At 56.1% G+C, this 20,596-nt stretch overlaps 2 protein-coding genes across 4 annotated transcripts; both read left to right on the plus strand.

The window, feature by feature from the left end:
• The first annotated feature begins 277 nt into the window (after positions 1–277).
• Positions 278–20,075, plus strand: BUD13 (BUD13 homolog). 3 transcript variants are annotated; one of them, XM_072884381.1, is made up of 11 exons: positions 278–462; positions 747–837; positions 3,631–3,715; positions 3,892–3,949; positions 4,662–5,611; positions 6,045–6,352; positions 6,694–6,802; positions 7,296–7,434; positions 7,765–7,949; positions 8,341–8,422; positions 8,866–10,415. In XM_072884381.1, exons 1-11 carry the CDS (start codon positions 332–334, stop codon positions 8,957–8,959), a joined length of 2,232 nt encoding a protein of 743 aa, XP_072740482.1. In that variant the 5' UTR covers positions 278–331; the 3' UTR covers positions 8,960–10,415. The 3 variants fall into 3 exon arrangements, 2 of the variants coding, with proteins under 2 accessions (XP_072740482.1, XP_072740481.1); XR_012045870.1 differs by lacking the exons at positions 278–462; positions 747–837 and adding exons at positions 1,829–2,439; positions 19,767–20,075 and having other exon boundaries at positions 8,866–9,105; XM_072884380.1 differs by lacking the exons at positions 278–462; positions 747–837 and adding an exon at positions 1,829–2,439.
• Positions 14,144–19,728, plus strand: LOC140661831 (uncharacterized). The gene is made up of 2 exons (XM_072884597.1): positions 14,144–16,011; positions 17,006–19,728. The coding sequence occupies exons 1-2, from the start codon at positions 15,904–15,906 to the stop codon at positions 18,161–18,163; spliced, it is 1,266 nt and encodes a 421-aa protein (XP_072740698.1). The 5' UTR covers positions 14,144–15,903; the 3' UTR covers positions 18,164–19,728.
• Positions 20,076–20,596: the final 521 nt, after the last annotated feature.

A 20,596-nucleotide genomic window follows, 5' to 3' on the forward strand; every position in this document is an offset into this window, starting at 1 on the left:
CCTGGCCCCGCCCGCCGGCCGCCCTGGCCCCGCCCCGCCGGCCGCCCTGGCCCCGCCCCGCCGGCCGCCCTGGCCCCGCCCCGCCGGCCGCCCTGGCCCCGCCCCGCCGGCCGCCCTGGCCCCGCCCCGCCGGCCGCCCTGGCCCCGCCCGCCGGCCGCCCTGGCCCCGCCCGCCGGCCGCCCTGGCCCCGCCCGCCGGCCGCCCTGGCCCCGCCCGCCGGCCGCCCTGGCCCCGCCCCGCCGGCCGCCCTGGCCCCGCCCCGCCGGCCGCCCTGGCCCCGCCCCGCCCCGGCGCGTCCCTCCGCGCTCGCCGTCCCTTCCGGCCGGCGGCATGATGGCGGCGCAGGGGCTGTCCAAGGCCGAGTACCTGCGGCGGTACCTGAGCGGGCCGGCCGCCGCTGAGGCCGCCCAGCCCCGCCGCCGCCGCAAGAAGAAGCCGCCGGGCGGCGCCGGCAGAGGCGGGTGAGTTGCGGGGAAAGGGGGCGCCGCGGCCTGCGCCAGCCGCGGCCTTTCGCGGCGGGCCCGACCCTCCGCCGTGCCCGTCCGTGGGCCTCGGCGTGGGAGCTCCCCACGGCCCCGCCCGCCGGGACCCCCCTCCGAGGCCCTTATCCTCGCCCCGCGGGGCTGGGAGGCCTCCCAGGCCAGACCCCCCCCCCCCCCATTCCCTTACCCGCCGGCGGGCAGCGGTCGGGCGGTTCCCCGCCTTGCCGGTGGCCTGACGGCAGGGCCCCTCTTCCCGCTCCCAGGATGCGGATCGTGGACGACGACGTCAGCTGGAATAGCATTGCCGCTGTCCAGGAGAAGGAGGAGGAGGAGGACGAAGGGGACATGCCTGTGGTGAGCGGGGAATTACGTCAAGCGGGGTTTCACAGACGAGACCCGCGCTCCTTGCGGTCGCCTCCCGTCTCTCTTCGGGAAGCGCTTGCCAAACCCTCTCTCGCCGCCGCCTCTTTTGGTGGGTTCTGCGGCAGGGATGGGTGAGCTTTCCTGGGTGGAGCGCAAGGGGCTTGGATTAGCTCCCCGCAGGTAAAAGCAGCCCCTTCTTTACCTATTTGCCTTTTCGCCAGTGCCGAAAGCACGCGGTAGGGCCGGTACGTGGTTCTCACCGTGCAAACGGCCGCTCGAGACAAGGCAGGAGGCGACTGTGCGATCGCCGGAGCCTGCTTGTTGTCCCAAATCTGGGTCTTTACCCGGTGTGCAAGAAGCCGAAAAACACAGAGCCGAGATATTTATTTCATGCCTGCGCAGAGACGGGTGCTAGGTGGTAACTCCGCAAATCTGCTGCACCCTCCGTGCAAAGTTATGACGTTTATATACTTTTACAAAGCAAGGAAATGCTGTACGCTATCTTCTGATTGCTTCATTGTGCTACATGCTCCTCTTAAAGCTGTATTACCTTTTCATTCAACTACGCGTGCTCGCTAACCGGGGGGGGCAGCCAAACTTCGGCTTCTTTTCCCTCGGGGGGTGCATTTGAACATTATAATTGGATTAAAACGAGGATAGGTTACTTTCAGGTAGTTTGCTTCAGCAACTGCTGCGTTAGCAGATGTTTCCCTTATCCTGGATTTACAAAGTTGTCTCTTCAGGGTCGCTGCATTAACTTTTACTCGCTCCACAGTGACCCTGCCAGTCCCTTCCATTCTTTCTCAATCCTCCTTCGGTCATTCGTCATCAGTTCCCCCCTTTGAGACTTACGGAGATATCATTTGCTGTTTCCCATTAGCCTCATCTTTTCTTTGCTAACAGCTCCAATGTTTTCTCTTTCAATTCAATAGTTTCTAGAAATATTTCTTGGATTTTGTTTTCCTCTCTTTTCATTCTGTCTGTGGAGTTAAGGATCTGATTGTCAAATTCTTTGCACATGCGAGAATCATACAAAAGATTGCAATCAACAAGAGAAACATAATTAAACTTTGTAATAAACTTTGTAACCATCCGGTCACAGAAAATCCTAGTCCGTGAAAAATCTTCTTCAACCAGCCGCTTTCCGTCCTGTCTCGCAAATCACGGCTTGTTTTGGCCACTTGTTTCGTTTGACCTAATTGTCTGTCTAAGCTCTCTGTGATGTTAGGGATGTGTCTGCAACAGCTGTCGTTTTTAAGATGTAAAAATCCACATGCTCCGTGCTCGTGTAGTAAAAGTAAATCCAGTGCTAGTCGGTTTTGTAGTGCCATTTTCGAAGTGGCCTGCAGTTGGAAACTGAGCCCTTCCATACCAATTCGGGTGGCGTTTGCTAATGCTTCCGTTTGTAAAGCTAGAGTATGCAGTATAAGTCGATTTTTAAGGGTTGTAACCTGGGGCGTAAAGGTTGATTGTAGTATCCAGGTAACAACAGTTCCGGTACGAGAACGTTGCCAGGAATCTGGGTTTGCTTCCTGCCTTGTCCGTCCCCACAGGCTGGACCCTAAAGGTGGCTTTCTCCGAAGGGGACCTAAGGTGAGCGATCCTAATGTCCCGTATTGGTTCTGACCTGCAGCTGGGAGACGAGTTGTCCACGTACCTTCACTACTAATCCACGCTGCGTGTCCTAAAGCTAAAATCCCTATTTGAGCCCAATCTGTGTCTGACCAGGTATTATTATTTGACAAGTGTGACTGAGCGTCATTCAAAGGAGTAGTTTAATTTCGACGTAAGCATCCTAATCTTGAAGCTTGGGCAACTTGGGATATTCTTTGTATTTCTGCATCTGAGCTGCTGCAATTATATTCCTTAGTGCAATTCCAGTTCTCTCTTTGATATTTCGGGGTGGTTCGAGAATTGTTGAGACTAGGGTACGCTAACTTTACCTGTAAAGGGTCCTCGCGACTCCCTTCGTTTCCATCCCACGTGACGCACCATTTGACTGTTTGAGCGTATTCCTGTTCTCCCGTTTGTGGGCTCTCCCAGACCAGGGGAATCTGACAGCCCCATGGAGTGTTAGCGCATTGGTCCTCAGGAGGCCTGTGTGTAATTTCAGTTGCCCGTGGAGTTTGGGGTTTGGTTATGTTGCAGCGGTTAATTGTGCCGTTAGCCCGTGCCCGCCGTAGGGTGTATTTCCCTCCCTCCTCGTACCACGTCACAGTATTATTCGGCTTGTTTCCCCACGCGCGTTCCCACGTTGAGGTGAAGTTAGACCCGAGTACTCCCCGTGGCACAGGCGACTCGGCAGGTTTTGGAGTAGGCAAACAAGCTGTGATTCGAGTCCCATTATGAATCCTTCCGAAGTACTGCATGAGGTGCTTCTCCAGATGCTTCCCTTATCTTAGATTTACAAAGTTGTCTCTTCAGGGCCGCTGTATTAACTTTTACTCGCTCCACAGCAACCCTGTCGGTTCCTTGCATTCTTTCTCAGTCCTCCTTTGGTCATTCGTCATCATGCTGACCGCTGCAGCATGCCTTGTGGCATGGGCTGGAAACCTTGGCAGCGAAGAGATAAAAGTTGAAGGCGAAGGCTTCAGTTGTTGTTTTGACCAACTGAACAACGACGACAGTTATTTTGAGATCTGTCTGTAGGAAGGCAGCTAAATGACGGTCACACGTCAGTTGCCCGTCAGTGCAGTTATGCTTAATTATTGGCGTTAGAGGGTAGGAATCCTTTCTTTCTTTTTCTTTAAAGCCGTGTTGTTTACTCTGGTGTTTTATCTTCAGGTGGCAGAATTTATTGATGAGCGTCCAGATGAAGTGAAGCTCATGGAGGAATTCCGAACAAATACTAAATGGAAACTTTTAGGAGGTGAGACCAGACCTTTCCACCCTCTCTCCCTGAATGTTTAACTGCTCTAAACCATGACATTGCAAGTTAAAAATAATACTAGCTAAAGAAAAAAAAAAAAAATCCCTGAAATGCTGAAGAGATCGTGAACTGTGGAGAACCCTAACGGTGGTGACTTTCTGATTGTTTTTCCTTAGACCAGAATGAAGACTCACAAAGTTCGGATATTTCAGTACCTTCCAAATCTACCATGAGGTACGGGGCTCCAACTAGAAGGTCTTCTGTTGGTTAACTCTTGTTTTCTGGTATCGTCTGTCTTGTTCTGCAGTTTCTAAGTGCTTTGCTGTGAAATGGGAGAAGTGGCATACGCAGGGATTCCTTTTCTGCTGTTGAATAACCTCTGCCGGGGGGGGCGGAACTGGCAGGCCGCATGCCGTCTAGGTTTCTGCACGCTACGCGAACAGCTGCCCCACAATCCTCTGACAGCGTCGGAGAAATCTGGGTGGTGACTCGCTATAGACCTGGGATGCGGTGAGGATGGTGGTGTTACAGCATGCCTCTTTTCTGAAAGCATCTGGGGGATGTTCCACGGTCGCACAGCGTCCAGGCTCTCTGAGAGAGCGTGGTGGGGCGTTTCCTTCTGAGAAGATGATTATACAAGGGCACAAAATGGGTTTTGTAGTCTGAGCGTCGCAAGGGTCCCTGGAGGCTTTAAAGTTACAGCTTTCCTGTGATCCAGGTTGCCTCGGAGGGTTTCTGGGATCTACTTTGGGAAGCCTGTGGCTCAGTGATGCAGGTCACTACAGGGAGGTGCAGAATTAAGTATGAATTTGCGTTCAGAAAGCTGTTTTCATCCTTGGCCCCTACTGCTAGCTTTACAGGTCCCACTTGGGTTTTGTTTCCAGTCTGGAGACGGCAAAACAAACAAGAATTTAACTCCCATTTTCACCTTCTCCTCCCCTCCCAGGCGACAGCGTCACGACTCCCCGGATCTGTCCCCTCCCAGGCGAGAGAGGAACAATTCCCCCAACCTCTTGCCTCCCAGGCGGCAGCGCCACGACTCCCCGGACCTGTCCCCTCCCAGGCGGCAGCGCCACGACTCCCCTGACCTGTCCCCTCCCAGGCGGCAGCGCCACGACTCCCCTGACCTGTCCCCTCCCAGGCGACAGCGTCACGACTCCCCGGACCTGTCCCCTCCCAGGCGACAGCGTCACGACTCCCCTGACCTGTCCCCTCCCAGGCGGCAGCGCCACGACTCCCCGGACCTCTTGCCACCAAGAAGGAAGCACAACGGCTCCCTGGACCTCTCGCCACCAAGACGGAAGCGTCACGACTCCCCAGGCCTGTCGCCTCCCAGGCGACAGCGTCACGACTCCCCAGGCCTGTCGCCTCCCAGGCGACAGCGTCACGACTCCCCAGGCCTGTCGCCTCCCAGGCGACAGCGTCACGACTCCCCAGGCCTGTCGCCTCCCAGGCGACAGCGTCACGACTCCCCAGGCCTGTCCCCGCCAAGAAGGAAGCGTCACGACTCCCCGGACCTGTCGCCTCCCAGGCGACAGCGTCACGACTCCCCGGACCTGTCGCCTCCCAGGCGACAGCGTCACGACTCCCCGGACCTGTCGCCTCCCAGGCGACAGCGTCACGACTCCCCTGACGTCTCTCCAAAGAGAGTCAGTTCAGCAACGGGGAAAAAGGGCTGCAAAACCGCAGACGGGTCACAATCAGGGGGAGCCCAAGGCGAGCGATCTCAGCTCAGGCACGTCGTCTCTGACAAGTCCTCGTCACGTCAGAAGCGTCAGGCTACTCCAGATCTGTCCCCTCCACGGAAGAAGAGGTACGATTCCGACCCAGATTCGTCACCGCCTCGGAGAAGGAGGACTGGGTCACCTAGTCTCAAAAAGCAGAGCAGAACAAAAGGTGAGCGTGCGTAAGAGTTTGTTCTGTCTGTCCTGTGCTTTGCCGGCTGCCCGCTCTGTGATCGTGTTTGCACGCTCCCGAGAGGCGAGCGGTGTGGAATTAGTACTCTGCAATCATGGAACGGCAGCGGATAGGTTGTCATCTCTGATGGTACAGCTACTTCTTGTAATCCTATTTTTTTCATCAGCTGGACTAGAATTAACCTAAGAGTTAGCTGGCTAAGGCTTGAACATGTCCGAAAGGAAAACAGAGTTTAAACCCTGTCTCCAGGCACAGACTCTTGTCACATACTCGTCTTTTTCCTACAGCTTGTCGTCTTTTCAGGTCTTGATTTTTCTAGGAGCTAACCTCATGCGCCACCACGCTTAGTCCTTTCGTGGGACTAATTCTGTCTAATTCTGTGATTTTTAGTTAGTATATGTCTTCACTGCAGGTGCTTCTCCAGCCACAAAAAAGCTTAGGCAGGTGCCCTCGCCTCAGAGGTGCCCGAGGCACGACTCTGACTCTCCATCTCCACGGAGGGGTACCCGGAATGCCTCTGATGCAGACCGCGGGCCAGGCCGTGTACGCAGCGATTCTCCTAAGCATGGTCATCTCAAACGGAATCGGAGCAAATCTTCGGACTCTGATTTATCTCCTCCACGACGGACTCTGCCAGCCGGAAAGGATCAGCGCAGTTCAAGGAGTCCCCCTGACCTCTCACCGCATCGCCACCGTGACGCTAAGGGATCTCCCAAGAAGGTAAACGTTTCGTCTTTCCACTTCAGCTGTAGATTACTTCCTGGTGACAGAAGACTCTAAAAGTCCAATGACGTAGAAATTGAGGAGTAGAAATTTCATATACCTCATGATGCAGCCATGCCAGACCCTCCGCTCACAATAAGCAGCGGCGTGAGAGAGGAGCTCCGCCTCAGCGCACTCTGTTTCTGGAGGTCTGGTGAAGTTGTTCGTGGCCAAGTGGCTTTGTAACATGGCTGTCTGCTGACACGTCTCCCTTGATTTCGGGCCCTCCCCTCGTCATGCCTCTGCATCGCTGGACAGCTCTCAGCTAGCAGTAAATGTGATTTTTGTTTGATTTGCAGGCAAACGTGATGTTATCTGGGGTCAAAGCTGGCTTGGTGTCAGCTGACGTGCTGCGGAGGGAACAGCAGGAGCTCAGGAGGCATGAGAGAAATAACAAGCAGTTGGAAGGTAGGGGTGTAAAAACGCTGCGCGAGCAGCAGCTCGCTTTCGCTTTCTCTGCTTTCAGCTGTTTCTTGGGGCTGTATCAGGCCCTGGTGTTAGGGTGCTGACGGAGAGCATCCCTGTGGAGCAGCATCTAGACATGCTGATGGACTCCTTGGGTAGGGTCACTGAGCCTCTGAAAGAAAGATTTATAAATAGTGGTTTCCAAGCGGTGCCAGTGAAATCACAGGGAGGGTGAGAGGCTTTTTCTCTGTCTGCCCCATCTGCAAGTCTGAAGAAGCAGACTGATACTCAAAGAGCTCAGGGTGCGAGCGTGGCTGTGTGGGACAGCTGCTAAAAGCCAGAGCTGTTATCCTGCCTGGTTTGGGATGATAAGCTCTGCCGGAGGCTAGAACAAGTAAAGGGAAAAACGTTGAAATGAGTCCCGGTTAGTCACTGAATTGTCTGGAGACGGTGAAATGTTCCAAAACGCGTGACTCGAGGCATCTGCCCCATCCAGAGGAATCCCGCCACTCTGAGACCGTCTTCCGAGACAAGTCTGGCCGCAAGAGGGACCTCGCGCAGGAGCGGCTGGAGCAGAGGCAGAAAGCTGAAGCAAAGTCCGAGAGGGACGAGCAATACGCCAAATGGGGTAAAGGGTAAGGTTCTCCAGAGCTCCGTAGCACGGTCTTTGGCCTCGCGTTACAGCTTAGGGCTTTCCACTCCCTGCTTTTTGGCCCCGTTTTGATGCCGCTCCCAGTGGTGGTGTTGGTGGCGCGTCACTTCGTTCTGAGTTTGAGCCTGGGACCAGGAGAGCCCGTGTTCCACGTGTCTTAGAGACCCCCTCAATTATTCCCTCCGTTGCTGGATGCGCATTGGGAACGCTGCGCGCACAGTGGCAGTTCAGGGCTGTGATCCATCCTGCGCGTTGAGCGAGTCACAGTAAATGTTTGCTTGGTTTTGGAGTGAAACTTTGTGTTTGCTTTCAGGCTGGTGCAGGGGAGGCAACAGCAGCAGAACGTGGAAGATGCAATAAAAGAGATGCAGAAGCCGTTGGCCCGTTATATTGATGACCAGGACCTGGATCGAATGCTGAGAGAACAAGAGAGAGAAGGAGACCCCATGGCTGACTTCATCAAAAGAAGGAAGGCCAAAGAGAACAAAGAAAAGAAAGGTTTGGATGTTGAGTTACACCACTCTATGGTTTAAGGCCCCAGCAGCGTAGAAATGCAGCTGCTGTTAAATAAATAGCCTAAGACTGCCAGAGCAGCCCAGTCCTAACGGACTGCTTCTCTGGAGTCACCGTGGGAGCAGTATTTGCGATTATTGGCTTGTTACCAGGAACGGTTACTATTATTTGTTAGCTTAGAAAGCAGGATCTGGTGACTTAAAAATCAACAGACTCCAGTTTGATTCAGCGTATCTTGGAAGTTTCCTCTGCCAGCTGTAGTGGGCCGTTAAGCAGCCTGTGCACTATGCCTGTGTATACCTCTGAGGGTGATGGCCATGCGACCGCCCGATTGCGCTGTAGCAGTAAAAGGCTGTATTGCTCTTTCTGTTTCTAGAAAAACCTAGGTACAATGGACCAGCACCTCCACTCAACAGGTTTAATATATGGCCTGGGCATCGCTGGGATGGTGTGGACAGGTACGTGTTCCTGACACAGTGACGTGGTAGAATAACAGTAAAAATAAATGAGCTTTTGCTTCAAAGGGTTCACAGCGTAAAGATTCCCGTTGTCAGATGAATGAGATTGTTAGCGACAGTAAGGTTGAATGTGTTAAGTTACGCGTGGGCGATGAATACGTGCTTGTCGGGGACGGAAGGGAGCAAGGCTGGCGCCGTCACCAGGGGTGTGACTGGCTTCTGCAACGCGAGCACCTGGCAGCAGGCAGGGAGAGACCCCCTCGCCCTCAGGGGGCAGGTGACGGAACTCGCTTCGGAGATGCTAGCTGCTGTTAACCGCAGAGCGAGGTGGAAACTGAGCCAGGGTCAAAGTAGTGGAAAACTCGTACTGTCTCTAAAAAGTTTTGTTGCTTCAGAAAAGCTTCTGCACAGCAGCCCGTGGTCTTCTCGGAATTGCTTTGTAGGTCCAACGGATTCGAGCAGCAGCGCTTTGCCAGGATAGCCAACAAGAAGGCAGTTCAGGAGCTCGCGTACAAGTGGAGCGTTGAGGACATGTAGGCAAGATGAAGACCCAGGCAAAGCAGCGCTCCTGAATTGATGCTACGGAGGTTCACCTACTGCCGGTGCGGTGAGGAATGGCTCGCTCTGCCTGGACCGAGCCCTGTCCTGGACGTTCAGCATCCCAGTGGACCGTCTTCTGAGAGGCAAGGCTGGATTTAGAGGGGGGCTGCTGAAAGAGGGTTTTCCTGTCAGCCAGAGAGGACGAGCGCAGAGAACTGCAGCGGTGCTACTTGGAGCAGCGCAGCGGCTGAGCGTGGAGGAGCGGTGCGCTGGCCGCTGCCTGCAGGAGTACCTCAGCTGTCTGGCGCTCCCCCAGAAGGTGCTGCAGACGTTGCCTTCTGGTCTGTTTATTTGTCCTCTAACAAACCATAGGAACTATATGCTTAATTGTTTTATGCCAAATGCTTTGTCCTCTGAGGGCGGTTCACAAGTCTTCAGGTGTCCTAAATCTCAGGTTTTTCTTCATGGTAAAAGCACGCTGGACACTTGGCCGCTGGAGAGTTAACCTCATCCGGTAGGCCGGTCTGTTCCAGAACTCGGTTCCCATTTCTCTCGTGTTCGGGTTCTTCCAGAGAGCGACTATACCCTACAACTACTTAGTACTGTGAGCCGATTTGCCTGTGGGCTGATGTCAGATCCTCCCTGTGTCCTTCCCAGTGCACCCAAAGGGCTCCTGTTCAGTTTGCGTAGTTATTGTGCCCTCTAGTTCACGGAGCCACGGATGTGCAGTGAAGTTAGTAAAGCTCAGCTTCTCCTAGCCCTGTCTGAGCAGGAAGCTGCTTGCCGCGTATCGCTCTGGCTCGCTCCTACAAGAGGTTGAGAGACCAACCCGCAGCGCTGCATTGGACAGCAAAATCGTCAGGAGCCCCCGCAACTCTTTGGGGGTCAGTTTCTTGTGGAAATAAACATACGGAGGGTGCTTAAATTGCTTCCCCTGCCGGTTATTTCGGAGTAGCTAACGGCGGCGGATTGGTCCCCCCCGACTTCTCCCCGGACAGCGGTGCTGATAGCTTGGCACTTCCCCAGCGCTGCTGCCTGGGGGCTCGCTTCAGCGCGAAGCGGAACCCCTCGCTTGTGAGCAGGTTCGTGGGGCTTGGAGCTGGAGGCCAGGCAGAGAGCTTCCCTTAATCCCTGCTCGCGAGAAAGCACTTGTGGAAATAAATACAGTTGTTCTCGTTGACGTCCCAGGGAGCATGTATTAAATGCAGCCAGCAGTTTCCATGGAGATGCCTTGTCTCCAGTAGCGGTCAGGGGCCAGTCGTCAGAATTGCTCTTTGCAGTGATTCTCGAGCACTAGGAGGGCTGTGGGCGAGAAGTGTAACGCCAAAGTCTTCTCTGGAGTGGGAGAGTCTTGGGACTTCCTTCCCTGTTTTTTTATTCACTGTGTTACGTTTCTAGCAGTCCTGGAATCTGTGTGTACACTTGTAAATAACAGCTTTCTTTTTTTACTTGATTTTGCGTGGTGGTGGTTTTTTTTCCAAGGCAGGGACAAGGAGGGTAAATAATTGTCAGCCTGCCGGTAAAAGGATTGGATATACCGTCTGCTGCGGCCATCGCTGTCTGCGGTTACCTCTGCCAAACAAATTGTGCTTTGCTAACGTCCTTTGCGAAGTCTGTTGGTAACTATCCGGGCTACAGGTGGGAACTTACTGGACCCTAGCTGTGCTGACAGTCCCGCCCGTATTTATGGGGTAGTCGGTTAAGCTTCACCGCGTGCTTTGGGGACAGATACTCTTCTGTCGCTGCTTGCAAGTGCAGAAACCGTGGATTGCTGCTCGCAGGCAGTGAGCGAGGCCGGGAGAGGAACGGAGAGCCAGGCACCGTTTGTAGATCTTGTGGGAGCGAGCTGTGGTTTTTTACTTTAATGGCCAAACTGAAGGAAACCACCCTGAGCAGGTCTCATTTCTTTGGTGGGCACAAAGGCAGTGTCGGGAAGGCTTTGCTCGCGTGGGCCCTGTTGCAGCCCATCGGGCAGGAAAATGGTTTGGGAGTGTGAGGCAATAGTGTGAGGCAGCAGTGAGAGTTCGGAGCTGCTCACTGCAGCATATTGAAAGCCTGCTCTTCAGCCGTGCGTATTTTCCAGTTGTACTCTCCCCTTCCATCACCAAGGTCCTATTTTTTTTTTTTTTTTTCCCTGTAACTTGAGGCAGCTGCAGCCTTGAAGAGCGGAGTTACGTTTGGCACATACTCATTTTTGCTCTCACTTATCCGAGTGCTTCTGGAGATGTTAAAAAAAAAAAAAAAAAAGTGGAATTATTGAATTCACCTTACCGTGGAGAGTTGTTGCCCTAGTTAGATGCTTGTACCTTCCTGTCCACCCTGCTTGAGTGAGAGTGCACTTCTCTTACAGAGCAACAGAAGATGGCAGCTGGCTAGCTTGAGTGATAGTTGGGGATATAAGCTGCTACTTAGGAAGGCAAAGCCATTTTAGTGCTGGTACTAAGCACAAAAGTGTTTTAGTACCTGAAAACAGCGTAAGCTTCTGCCCTTGCAGCTTATTTTGACGGCTGGAGTTCTAAGATTTTAGATAGAGGTACATATGTTTAGTACTACCAGAAGGACCTCATATCAGTGTTCATTACAATACTGAATTTATGCAATACGTCTGTTGTTAGTTTATTACCAGATATTTTCTTGGTAAAACATATCTGTGCCAAAGAACAGAGAGAGTATGGGAGAGCTTAGGTGATGCAATTATAACGTTTTAATACGCATCCTTCTATGTTGTTGCCTTGGTGCAAATCAGCAAACATTAGGATGGCTGATCTGGATGCAGTTGGACTAATAAGACGTGGGATGTAGAATGGCAGTTAAGCTTCGGGGGGGACAGGAGAGCTGCCTCTTTCCCTCTGCCGATGGGTCAAGCCTGTCTGCCAAGACGCCGGCAGCAGCGTTAGCCTGAGAAGGACCTGCCGATGTGTTGGTGCCTTGCCGAGAGCCTGCCGGTGCCACCACGCTTGTGGTGCTGCTGCAGCTCCCCACGGAGCTCTGGCTGCGGCTGCTGGAGAAACCAGGGTCTCGCTGGGGTAGGTACGTGCGGCGGGGGTGCAGGCTGTCCAGCTTGGCCTGCAAACCGAGCCGTCTGAGGGAGCGCAGGCACTTGGGTGCCCGCAGGGCCCCTGCTCCTGGTGAGCAGTTTAAGTGCCAGCTGCCTGCGAGCCAGAGAGCCCGGTCCTGCCCCGGAGCAGGCGCTCTGGCACCGGCGGCGGCTCCGTTTGGAGGAAGAGAGGACAGTAAGAAGTGGCTCTAAAGGAACGTTAAGATGGGACGGTAAAGAAGCGCGAATGCTTTCCCTGGTAGCTCGCAGAGTGGCTATAAAGGAGCGGCCAACACGCCCCGTTTGTAAATACAGAGCAGGGCCGCTTGCTTCTCTTGGGAAAGAGGCCGGGACCTGGCTTGCGGGATGTTTGCTTCAAGTGTGACTCCGGGGCTACTGCTCCGCCAAGGCAGCGTGGGATGCGGAGGAGCAGAAAATGGGACGTGGCTGGCAGCACAGCGTTGGAAGCACGTTTGAGTTCGGCGGTGAGAGGGCTGAAGCTGCCTGCAGCTCGCTGAAGGCCCACGCGTCGTGGGAGAGAGCGAGAGGGAGGTGAGGATGGGTGCCGTCTCCCCGCGCCCGGCCGCGGTAGCTGGCAGAGGGTGCTGCCGTACCGGTGCCGGGAGGCCGCGCTGTGCCCGGGGACGGAGGGGTGCCCCTGCCCTGCTCTGCCAGGCCTGGGCACGCGTGGCAGGGGTGCCGGCGCAGGGCGGCTCGGGGCTGTGCTCCCTGTCCCCCGGGCCACGGACGAGGTCGAGCGCAGCCCGAGGTCTGAGCAAGCGCCTGTCCCTCGCGCACCTCCCTCCCCGATCCCGTCCCCGCGCGCGTGTGCTGGCTGGGAAGCGGGGAGGCTGGTTCGTCCCGGCGCCCTTGGTCTGCATCCCGCGTCGCCGCGGCTCTCCTGTCCCAGACGTGCCCGCGTCTGAACGGTTCTGGCAGCAGAGCAATTGGAAAATGCTGCGGGATCCTCTGGGATGAGAGGGGTGATGGAGATAAAGCGAGTGACACCGGGAAGCGGATCTCTTTATTAGCGTTTCTGGAAGGGCAGCAGCCCCGGTCTTGGCATCGAGCGGCAACTTTGATTAGCTTTAACCAAAAAAAATGAATATTAAAATCTTAATTTAATTTAAAACACTGTCATTCACAGTCATGGCAAACACCGAGCAGAGTAATTATTATGCAAATTAGGCAGATAGAAAAATGATTAATAATTGCGCAAATTAAAAATTATTGTAAACATCCTGTGACTAGTGATAAGTCCGGGAGGAGTGCGTGCGCGGGAGGAGTGCGTGCGCGGGAGGAGGCAGCGTTGCTCAGCCAGCTCCTGCATCCTGATTTTCTCATTACTGGGATGTAATTAGCAAACAACGCGAAGGAGCCGAGCGGCGTTTGGGGGAAGGCCGAGGGTCAGCGCGGGCCTGTGCCTGGTTTCAGGCGACGGGAGCGCGGTGCCACCCGGCCGCTCTGGCTGCCGGCACCGGGCTTGAACTTAGCATCCAGCTCCCGGCTTTAAACTCCGTTCCTTTGCAGAGAAGCTGCTTTTGGAGCCGGTTTCGCCCTTTCCGGAGGAACCGCGCCGCTGGGGCGGCCGCGAGCCGGAGACGCTGCGAGGCCGCCACGTGCTCCTGCCGCTGTCTGCCCGTCCCTCCTGGTGCCCGGCACAGCCGGCCACGGCGGCACCGGCGTCCCGGCAGGCAGGGGTGGGCTTCACCCCTGACCAGCCCCCCGATGGGCGCTTGCGAAGGACTGGCGGAGCTTGCTCCCTCGAACAATTAATGAGCTTATTTGTCTGGCATTTTGCTGCTAATTGCACAACATTATTTTTTCCCCCGTTTTGACTGTTTTACTTTTATACTTTTGACAGTGAGCACGATAATAATAATAATAGGCTTACACTGGCTAATAGGCTTACGTGGTGCATTATTCATGTCAAGGACAAGCAATTAAGCTTGGCCTCACACATAATAATGAGATTTTTGTTGATGAGCTCATCGGTAATGTGTTTAGTTAAGATTAAGAGCTTAATCCCCGGTGTGTGACGCCACCTGCCCCCCACGGCCCCTGCCCACTGGTGGCAGGGCTTGCCCGTGGCGGTGGGCGCTCGCGGGGCTGGCCGGAGCGGCCGCCCTCGGAGGCGGGTGGCGAAAGGCTGCCGGATTCAGCCTGCGCCGCGGCCGCCCTGTGTCTGGCCTGCCACATCCGTCCCGGTGAGGATGAACGTGGCTTCTCCCGACTACCTGGCCCTTGGTTGGCTTGGTTTTTTTTTTTTAATAGCTCCAGCAAAGTGGGTTCTGGCAAGTGACGTGTTAGCGTACCAGTTTCCTGCTGAGATCTCCTATTATTTTTTTAATTAAAAAGAGCCCGAGATTTGTCATTTTAGTTTTTCTCCCACCGGCAGCGGCTCCAAGTAGCAGGTGCTCGGCAGAGCCCGATGGCTGCGTAAATGGTCCTGGGCTTTCGGCGGGGAGCGCAGGGGATGGTGCCGCAGCCGGGGCCCCCGGGGTGCAGGCGGCCCCCTTTTTCGGTTTGGGGGAAGAGCGCTTTCCCGGCGGCTCCGTCCTGCAGCGGGGCCGGGAGCGAAAATCCCCGCGACTGACAGGTTAGTGATTGTATATGCATATGTGCACTTTTCCTAATTATGGAATAATTAGGGACACGCAGAGCTAAAAATTACTAATAATATTTACTCTAGACTCTATTTTTTTAAATAACCTCTCTCTCTTGCTCATTCGCCGAGTCTTGGTGGAAATAACTTTGCAGATCCCAGTTAATGAATATTTGTAAATGCAAGAACATTCGGCGCCGGAATATCCAGAGGGCATCCTCTCTCTGCCTTGTAATTTTTTGCACAAGATATTTAATATTTATGGTTCCACAGCCTTGTGAATAAAGAGCCACCCGCAAACCCCCAGGAGCTCAGGGGCTGGGGATATTTATGGCGCTTCCTCTTTTTCCTTTTCAATTACAAAGACACCTCACATAATTAAGTGCTAATAACCTTGTTAATCTAAAATTGATACTCTTTCTCCTGGCCATCTCTTAATAGAATTAAAAACAGATTAATAATCAAGGGTAGGAGACATTGCATGCAATTAAGGGCGAGGGGGCCACACTCTGGCCCGTCGCCGTGCTCCCCAGGGAGGATGCGGGACCCGGCGCCGGGCTGGGACGGCCACCAGCGGGACCAGGGCTGGCACGGCCGTGCCGGGGTCGGGGTTCCCCAGCCGCCCGGGCGGGGAGATGTGTTTTCCCTCGTGCTCTTTGCGCAGGTTAAATTTTTAAGACAAACAGCCGTGTAACACCATCTCCTAATGAAACTGTTTTATGTTAATTAATTATGTATCAAGGCTCATTTTCATGCACAGCCCAGCTCCGCTTCCCCTCCGCCGAGCCTTTGATCTGTCAAAGGCTAAACGGGAGATAAATAATCAAATTAAAAAGCAGCCTGGATGGAAATAAACACGTTTTAGATGTGTTGTCTGGCGGTTAGAGCAAGGCACCGAGTGATCGGGCTCATGGTTCGGGCGCCGCTCCGCTGCGCACGTGGAGCGTGGGAAGTTTCCTGTGCCTCAGTTTCCCCGCGGTCCTCCCAGCCCTGCTGCCACCCCGGGGGACAGCGCCGTGTCCCCGTGCGCAGAGAGGGGTCTCGGGGGCGGCCCGGCGGCCCCTGGCTCCTGGAGAATGGCCGCTTGTCCTCTCCAGGAGAGGGAGGACTTTAACTGCGTAATACTGGTGAAACATTAAAAGTCTGCAGCGTTTCTTTCTTCCAGGCGATGAAAGATCCCCTGGCAGCTCCGGGCCACAACCGGTCCGTGCCCAGGGTAGTTGGGATGTCAGCGGTGGACACGGTTTCGGGATAATTTAACACAATCTCCAACAATTTGTTACACCTAAGTGGAGGCAGATGTGCATCCATATTCATTTTGGAGGAACTTCAGAAATTATAACTTCCTCAGCCCAGCCAGCCCGCCGCCCCAGCCCTCCAGCCTGGGCTCCCGTTCAAGCGGAGGAGGTGAGGACAGCGGCGAGGACTTGTCCTCCACGGCCGCCCGGAGCCTGGTCCCCTCGGCGGTGGGGCCGAGGCGTCGGGCCGGGGATTGCAGGGCTGCGAGGAGCAAGGCTGACCTTCGAGTGTCGCCCTCGGGGAGCGAGAGCTGGCCCTGCTCCTGCCAGGGGCTGCTTTACCCCCTCCCCGCTGGCGCACGCTTGCGCGTGCATCCGCCCGCTTCAGGACCCCCGCCTCGGCTCCCGGGCTGTAATCCCAGGGCGGTGCGAAGCCCGCGGCCACGTCCCTGGCGGCTTCGGCTGCTCCGGGGGCTACCGGCAGCGGTGGCCGAGAGCAGCGCGTGGGCAGGACCCTCTGCCTGCTCGGCACCTCCGGCCCCGGGGGCCAGGCTGGTGCAGCGCTGTAAATCCGGTGTTGCTTTAACAGTAAACACCCTACAGCAGAACTTAGAGATTATAATTGTGGAGCGCTTTATAGCCATAATAAAATTGTAGTGTTCTAGCCTGCACGTAATTACCAGCTAATAGATTTCTTCTTAACGGGACTAATGCAGAGAGGGGTCCTGGCTGCCGAGTGCTGCGGGCAGCCAGGGCTTTGCCCTCCCGCCACTTCTGCGGTGCCAGTGCTTTGGGTGGTGGGCGCAGGGGCTCCCGCCCCGCTGCGGTCCCTGCCACGGCCCCGAGGGACCCCTTTCAGATGAGGACATCGACCGGGGGCTGCAGAGGGACTCGGGGAGCGGATGCTGGCCAAAGGGACCCCCACTGCAGGGGGGGAGTAGAGGCTCTTGGCTGCCGCTCATGCTGCAACCTTCCTCGTCCTGCTCAGCTTAAATAGAGCGGAGCTCTTGCCCCTGGCTGTGCTCCTTGCGTGCCCGTTGAGATGCCAGGGAGCGTTATGCCTGGAGGTTATTCAGGTAGCAGATCAGGAGGGAGTTTATTATATTGCGTCAGCTCCTCTTCGGGGCATTTTGGTGGCGATGTTGTTGTTGTTTTCTCTCCAGGTGCGCTCAAGGGCGCCGCAGCCCCGGCTCCCCTGCGAGCAGAGCTGGGCCAGCGCCGTGCAGAGCGAGCGAGCGCGCTGTGCTGGGTCGTTGGCCAAATCCAGCCCCGCTCAAGTGCTGTGCCACGAGGTCTCAAGCCTAGAGGAGGAGAGCCCCGTCCCGGGCAGAGGACATGGGGACGCTGCATGCCTTTCTCAGCCGGTGCTGCTCCAGCGCTGCAGGTGGGCGTCCGCGACCTTCACCAGTGCTGCGGTTGGGCAGCGAGGAGGAGGGAGCCAGCCGCCAGCGTGGAAGCAGCATGGGGTGGCTCCTGCAGCACCCCAAGTCCTGCCTCTTGCTAGGATGTTGGTGTTTGCGTGGGCTGGTGTGCCGGGGTGCCTTCGCAAAGCTGGCCCCAGTGACGGTGCCCAGCGCGACACGGGGCTCTCAGCGAGGCCACGGCGCCCGCTGAAGCCAGCCGACGCCGGGCAACCTGTCTTTCTCTGCCACCGCCCCGCAAAGCCGCGGCTCCCGGCCCCACGCCGCCGTCTCGCCCCGCTGCCGGGAGGTGCAGCTGAGCGTGGAGCCATCAAAGGGAGCGTGCAGAGTGTCATCCCCTCCAGTCTTGCCCCAGGCCCTGCCTTTGGGCTTCTGAAGGCTTTGCTCCAGCGGTGTCAGTTCTCATTAATCCGCACATCAAAGCCGGAGCTGCCAAACATCCTGGAGAGATCACGCCGGCTTCCTAAGCGGCGTCGCGGGCAGGCAGAGGGGCAAGCTGCGCGGGGAGGCTCGGAGCTGGGCTGCTCGGGGCAGAGCGTCTGCCGCCGTCGGCAGCGTGGTCCCCCGGGGGGTCAGGAGGGGGGCTCTGGCCCGGCGGCTCTTGCACGCGAAGCCCCGAGGGAGCGGAGCTGCCAAGGCAAGGTGCGAGATGTCTCCTGGACAAGGGAACGCCCTTTTGCAGCAAGGCCTCCAATGCACCGCGTCATCCCAGAGCAAGAAAAACAGATTTTGCAAGAAAACACAAAAAAAGAAGAGAAGGTGCTCCTGCGCGCTGAAGTGCGTTGTTTCCCCACTGAGGTCCTCTCTGCTCTGCTGTCACCGCGAGACCGAGTTTCCCCGCTCTGCTCCGCTGTGGCTCAGCATCCCTCCAGCGAGCTAATCAGGTCAATGCATTTTTAACATGGCATAGAAAATCTTTATATTTTTTGTCAGACTCATTCTTCTCCCTGGTCTCTCTGTAGGGGGCTGAATTATTTAATGCTGAATATCAAGCAGAGATGTTTTCCCTTTGCCGGGCTGCTGACTGTGCACTTTAGGGCTGGAAAGATTGGCAGATGGCTGCTCTCTGAGGTGGGGGGGAACCCATCCTACCGAGCAAATTACCCACTTACAGCCAGATTTACGGAACAGCTCCCTTCCCACTTCCAGGCATCCAGATAAACAGGGCAGATTTGCTGAAGTGGCGAGCGCCCAGCGGCTCTGCCGAGCCGCCGCCAGGACCCGGCGCACGCAAACCGCGCCGTTCCCCGTCTCTGTGCGCAGCGAGAAAATCTGCTGAAGTTCAAGCACTTATTTCCATCCCGGGAAAGGGCTGGAAGAGCAGAGCGGGGGCGACCGGGGCAGCCGGCAGCCTCGCCCCAGCAGCTCCCTGGTTTGTGCCGCCGGAGGAGCGTTCCTGCGAGTCTGCCGGGGCCGGCGGTGCCCGCCGCGGCGGTGCCGGCCGAGCAGCGGGCAGGGGCGGCCCATAATCGGGTGACGGCGAACATATGTTGGTGGGGTGCAGGTCTCGTGCGGCGATCGTCGCACGCCAGGTGCATAAACACAAAGGGCTGGTTTGTGTATCGGGGTTTATCTTTTCCATTAATGGCTTTCTAAATTGGTGGCAGTGGAGCAAAAAAACCCAATTTGAACTCGGAGCATGCATGATTACTATTGTAATAACCTTGGCTAATAAGAATATGATGTGGTGTTAGGCTGGGAAAGAAAACACATTTCTCATTAGCTTTTTGATTAATTACTCCACATAATTTCCTAGGGGGACATGCCTGGGACTGATTGCCTTTGCTTTTGACGCGTGGAAGTGGTTTACCTTAACTTAATAATTTTCTTGGTGACATTTTAATGGCAGTCCTCAATTAATCTCCAGTCAGCTGGAGGCAGCGCTGCCTTGTCTGGGCAGAGGGCAGGCCCTCGCCCTCCCCTCGCTCTTCTGGGGGCTTCGGCACGGCCCCTTTGCCTGCCCTTCTGCGGAGCGGGGGCGGGCAGGGCAAAGGCGGCTGCCAGGGCCGGGGCAAGCACCGCTCCGGCGGCGGCCGTTCGGGCAGGGCTGCCCTGCCACGCTGCCCGGCGCGGGCACCGGGGCGGCCCGGGGCTGGAGCATCTCTGTGTCGCGCAGTGCCCGAGCCGCTGGTCCTGCCCTTCCCCGGCGACGCTCGGCCGCCGAGTGTTTTAAAGACCTGGGAGTGCGACAGCCGTGCAGCCGCTTCCTTGCCTGGCGAGCGCTGCCAGGGATCCAGCTGTTAGAAGGCATATGTTTACATGGCTTGGAAGCGACCAATTTCCTTCTTTGCGTTCTAATATAAATATTTTATAGGAGCTAAAATATTCAAAGTCGGTTTGATGTTGCCACATGGAGCGGTATCAAATGAGGGTGGGAAGGAGGGGAAAAATGAGAGGGGAGCAAGCAGCCGTTCATTTGTTTCCCTTGCTGAAAATTGAATTATGCTGCCTATTTCTGCATCATAAAATCACCCAGAACATTGATCTCTGCTTATTGTTTCAGGAGCAGGTGCTTGGCTCGTGTCACCGCAGCACCGCACAGGGCCATGTCCCGCGTGGCTGCTGGTGGTGTCGTGTGTGGGAATGGTCCTGGTCCTGGTCCTGTCCTGGTCCTGTCCTGGTGGCACGTCCTGCACCTGGGATGTGCATCCCACATCCCAGGTGCATCCATTTGCCGATGGAGCCTCCACCTGAGCCGTGCAAACAAAAGCCCCCCAGCCCTCTCCAGCCAAGCCTGCACTTTTAGACCAGAATTAAAACATTGGCAGGTCCATCCCAATTTCCCCTAAATAAAATGTCAACGTAATCTCGCCCTGCTAGCCTGACATTTCCGGGGGTATTGTCTGAGCGCTGATTGCCTGCTGCTGGAAGCTGTTGGCCACGGACCTTCTCTGCCTCCGCTCTCGCCTTGGTGCTGCCCAGGACCTTCATCCCGCTGCTCGCCCCTGCCTGCTCCCGGGGGCTTGCGGCAAACGAAGGGAGGGCCCGGCTCTGGCTGGGGCTCCTTGCAGGAGGCTTTCTAGCACGATGGCTGGAGCCAGAGCGAGATGTTTTCCCAGCAAAAGGGCGGAGATGTGGAGAAGGACCTGCGAGCGGAAAAATCACCTGGGGCTGACGGCCCCGCCGTCCTTGGGCTGCTGGGGTGCGGGCAGTGGAGGGAGGGCAGATCCCGGAGGACACGGACGCGTTTTAAAGGCAACGCTTAGTGGGGTGCAGCGGTGGGGACCAGGAGCAGCTCCTGGCTGGGTGGCCCTGCGGCAGAGCCCGCTTCCCCGTCGCAGCCAGCCCCTTCCCGGAGCTTTTCCCGGGGCTGCGTCAGCGATGCTCAGCCCG

The sequence above is a fragment of the Ciconia boyciana genome, chromosome 20 (assembly GCF_034638445.1).
Source record: "Ciconia boyciana chromosome 20, ASM3463844v1, whole genome shotgun sequence".
NCBI lineage: Eukaryota > Metazoa > Chordata > Aves > Ciconiiformes > Ciconiidae > Ciconia > Ciconia boyciana.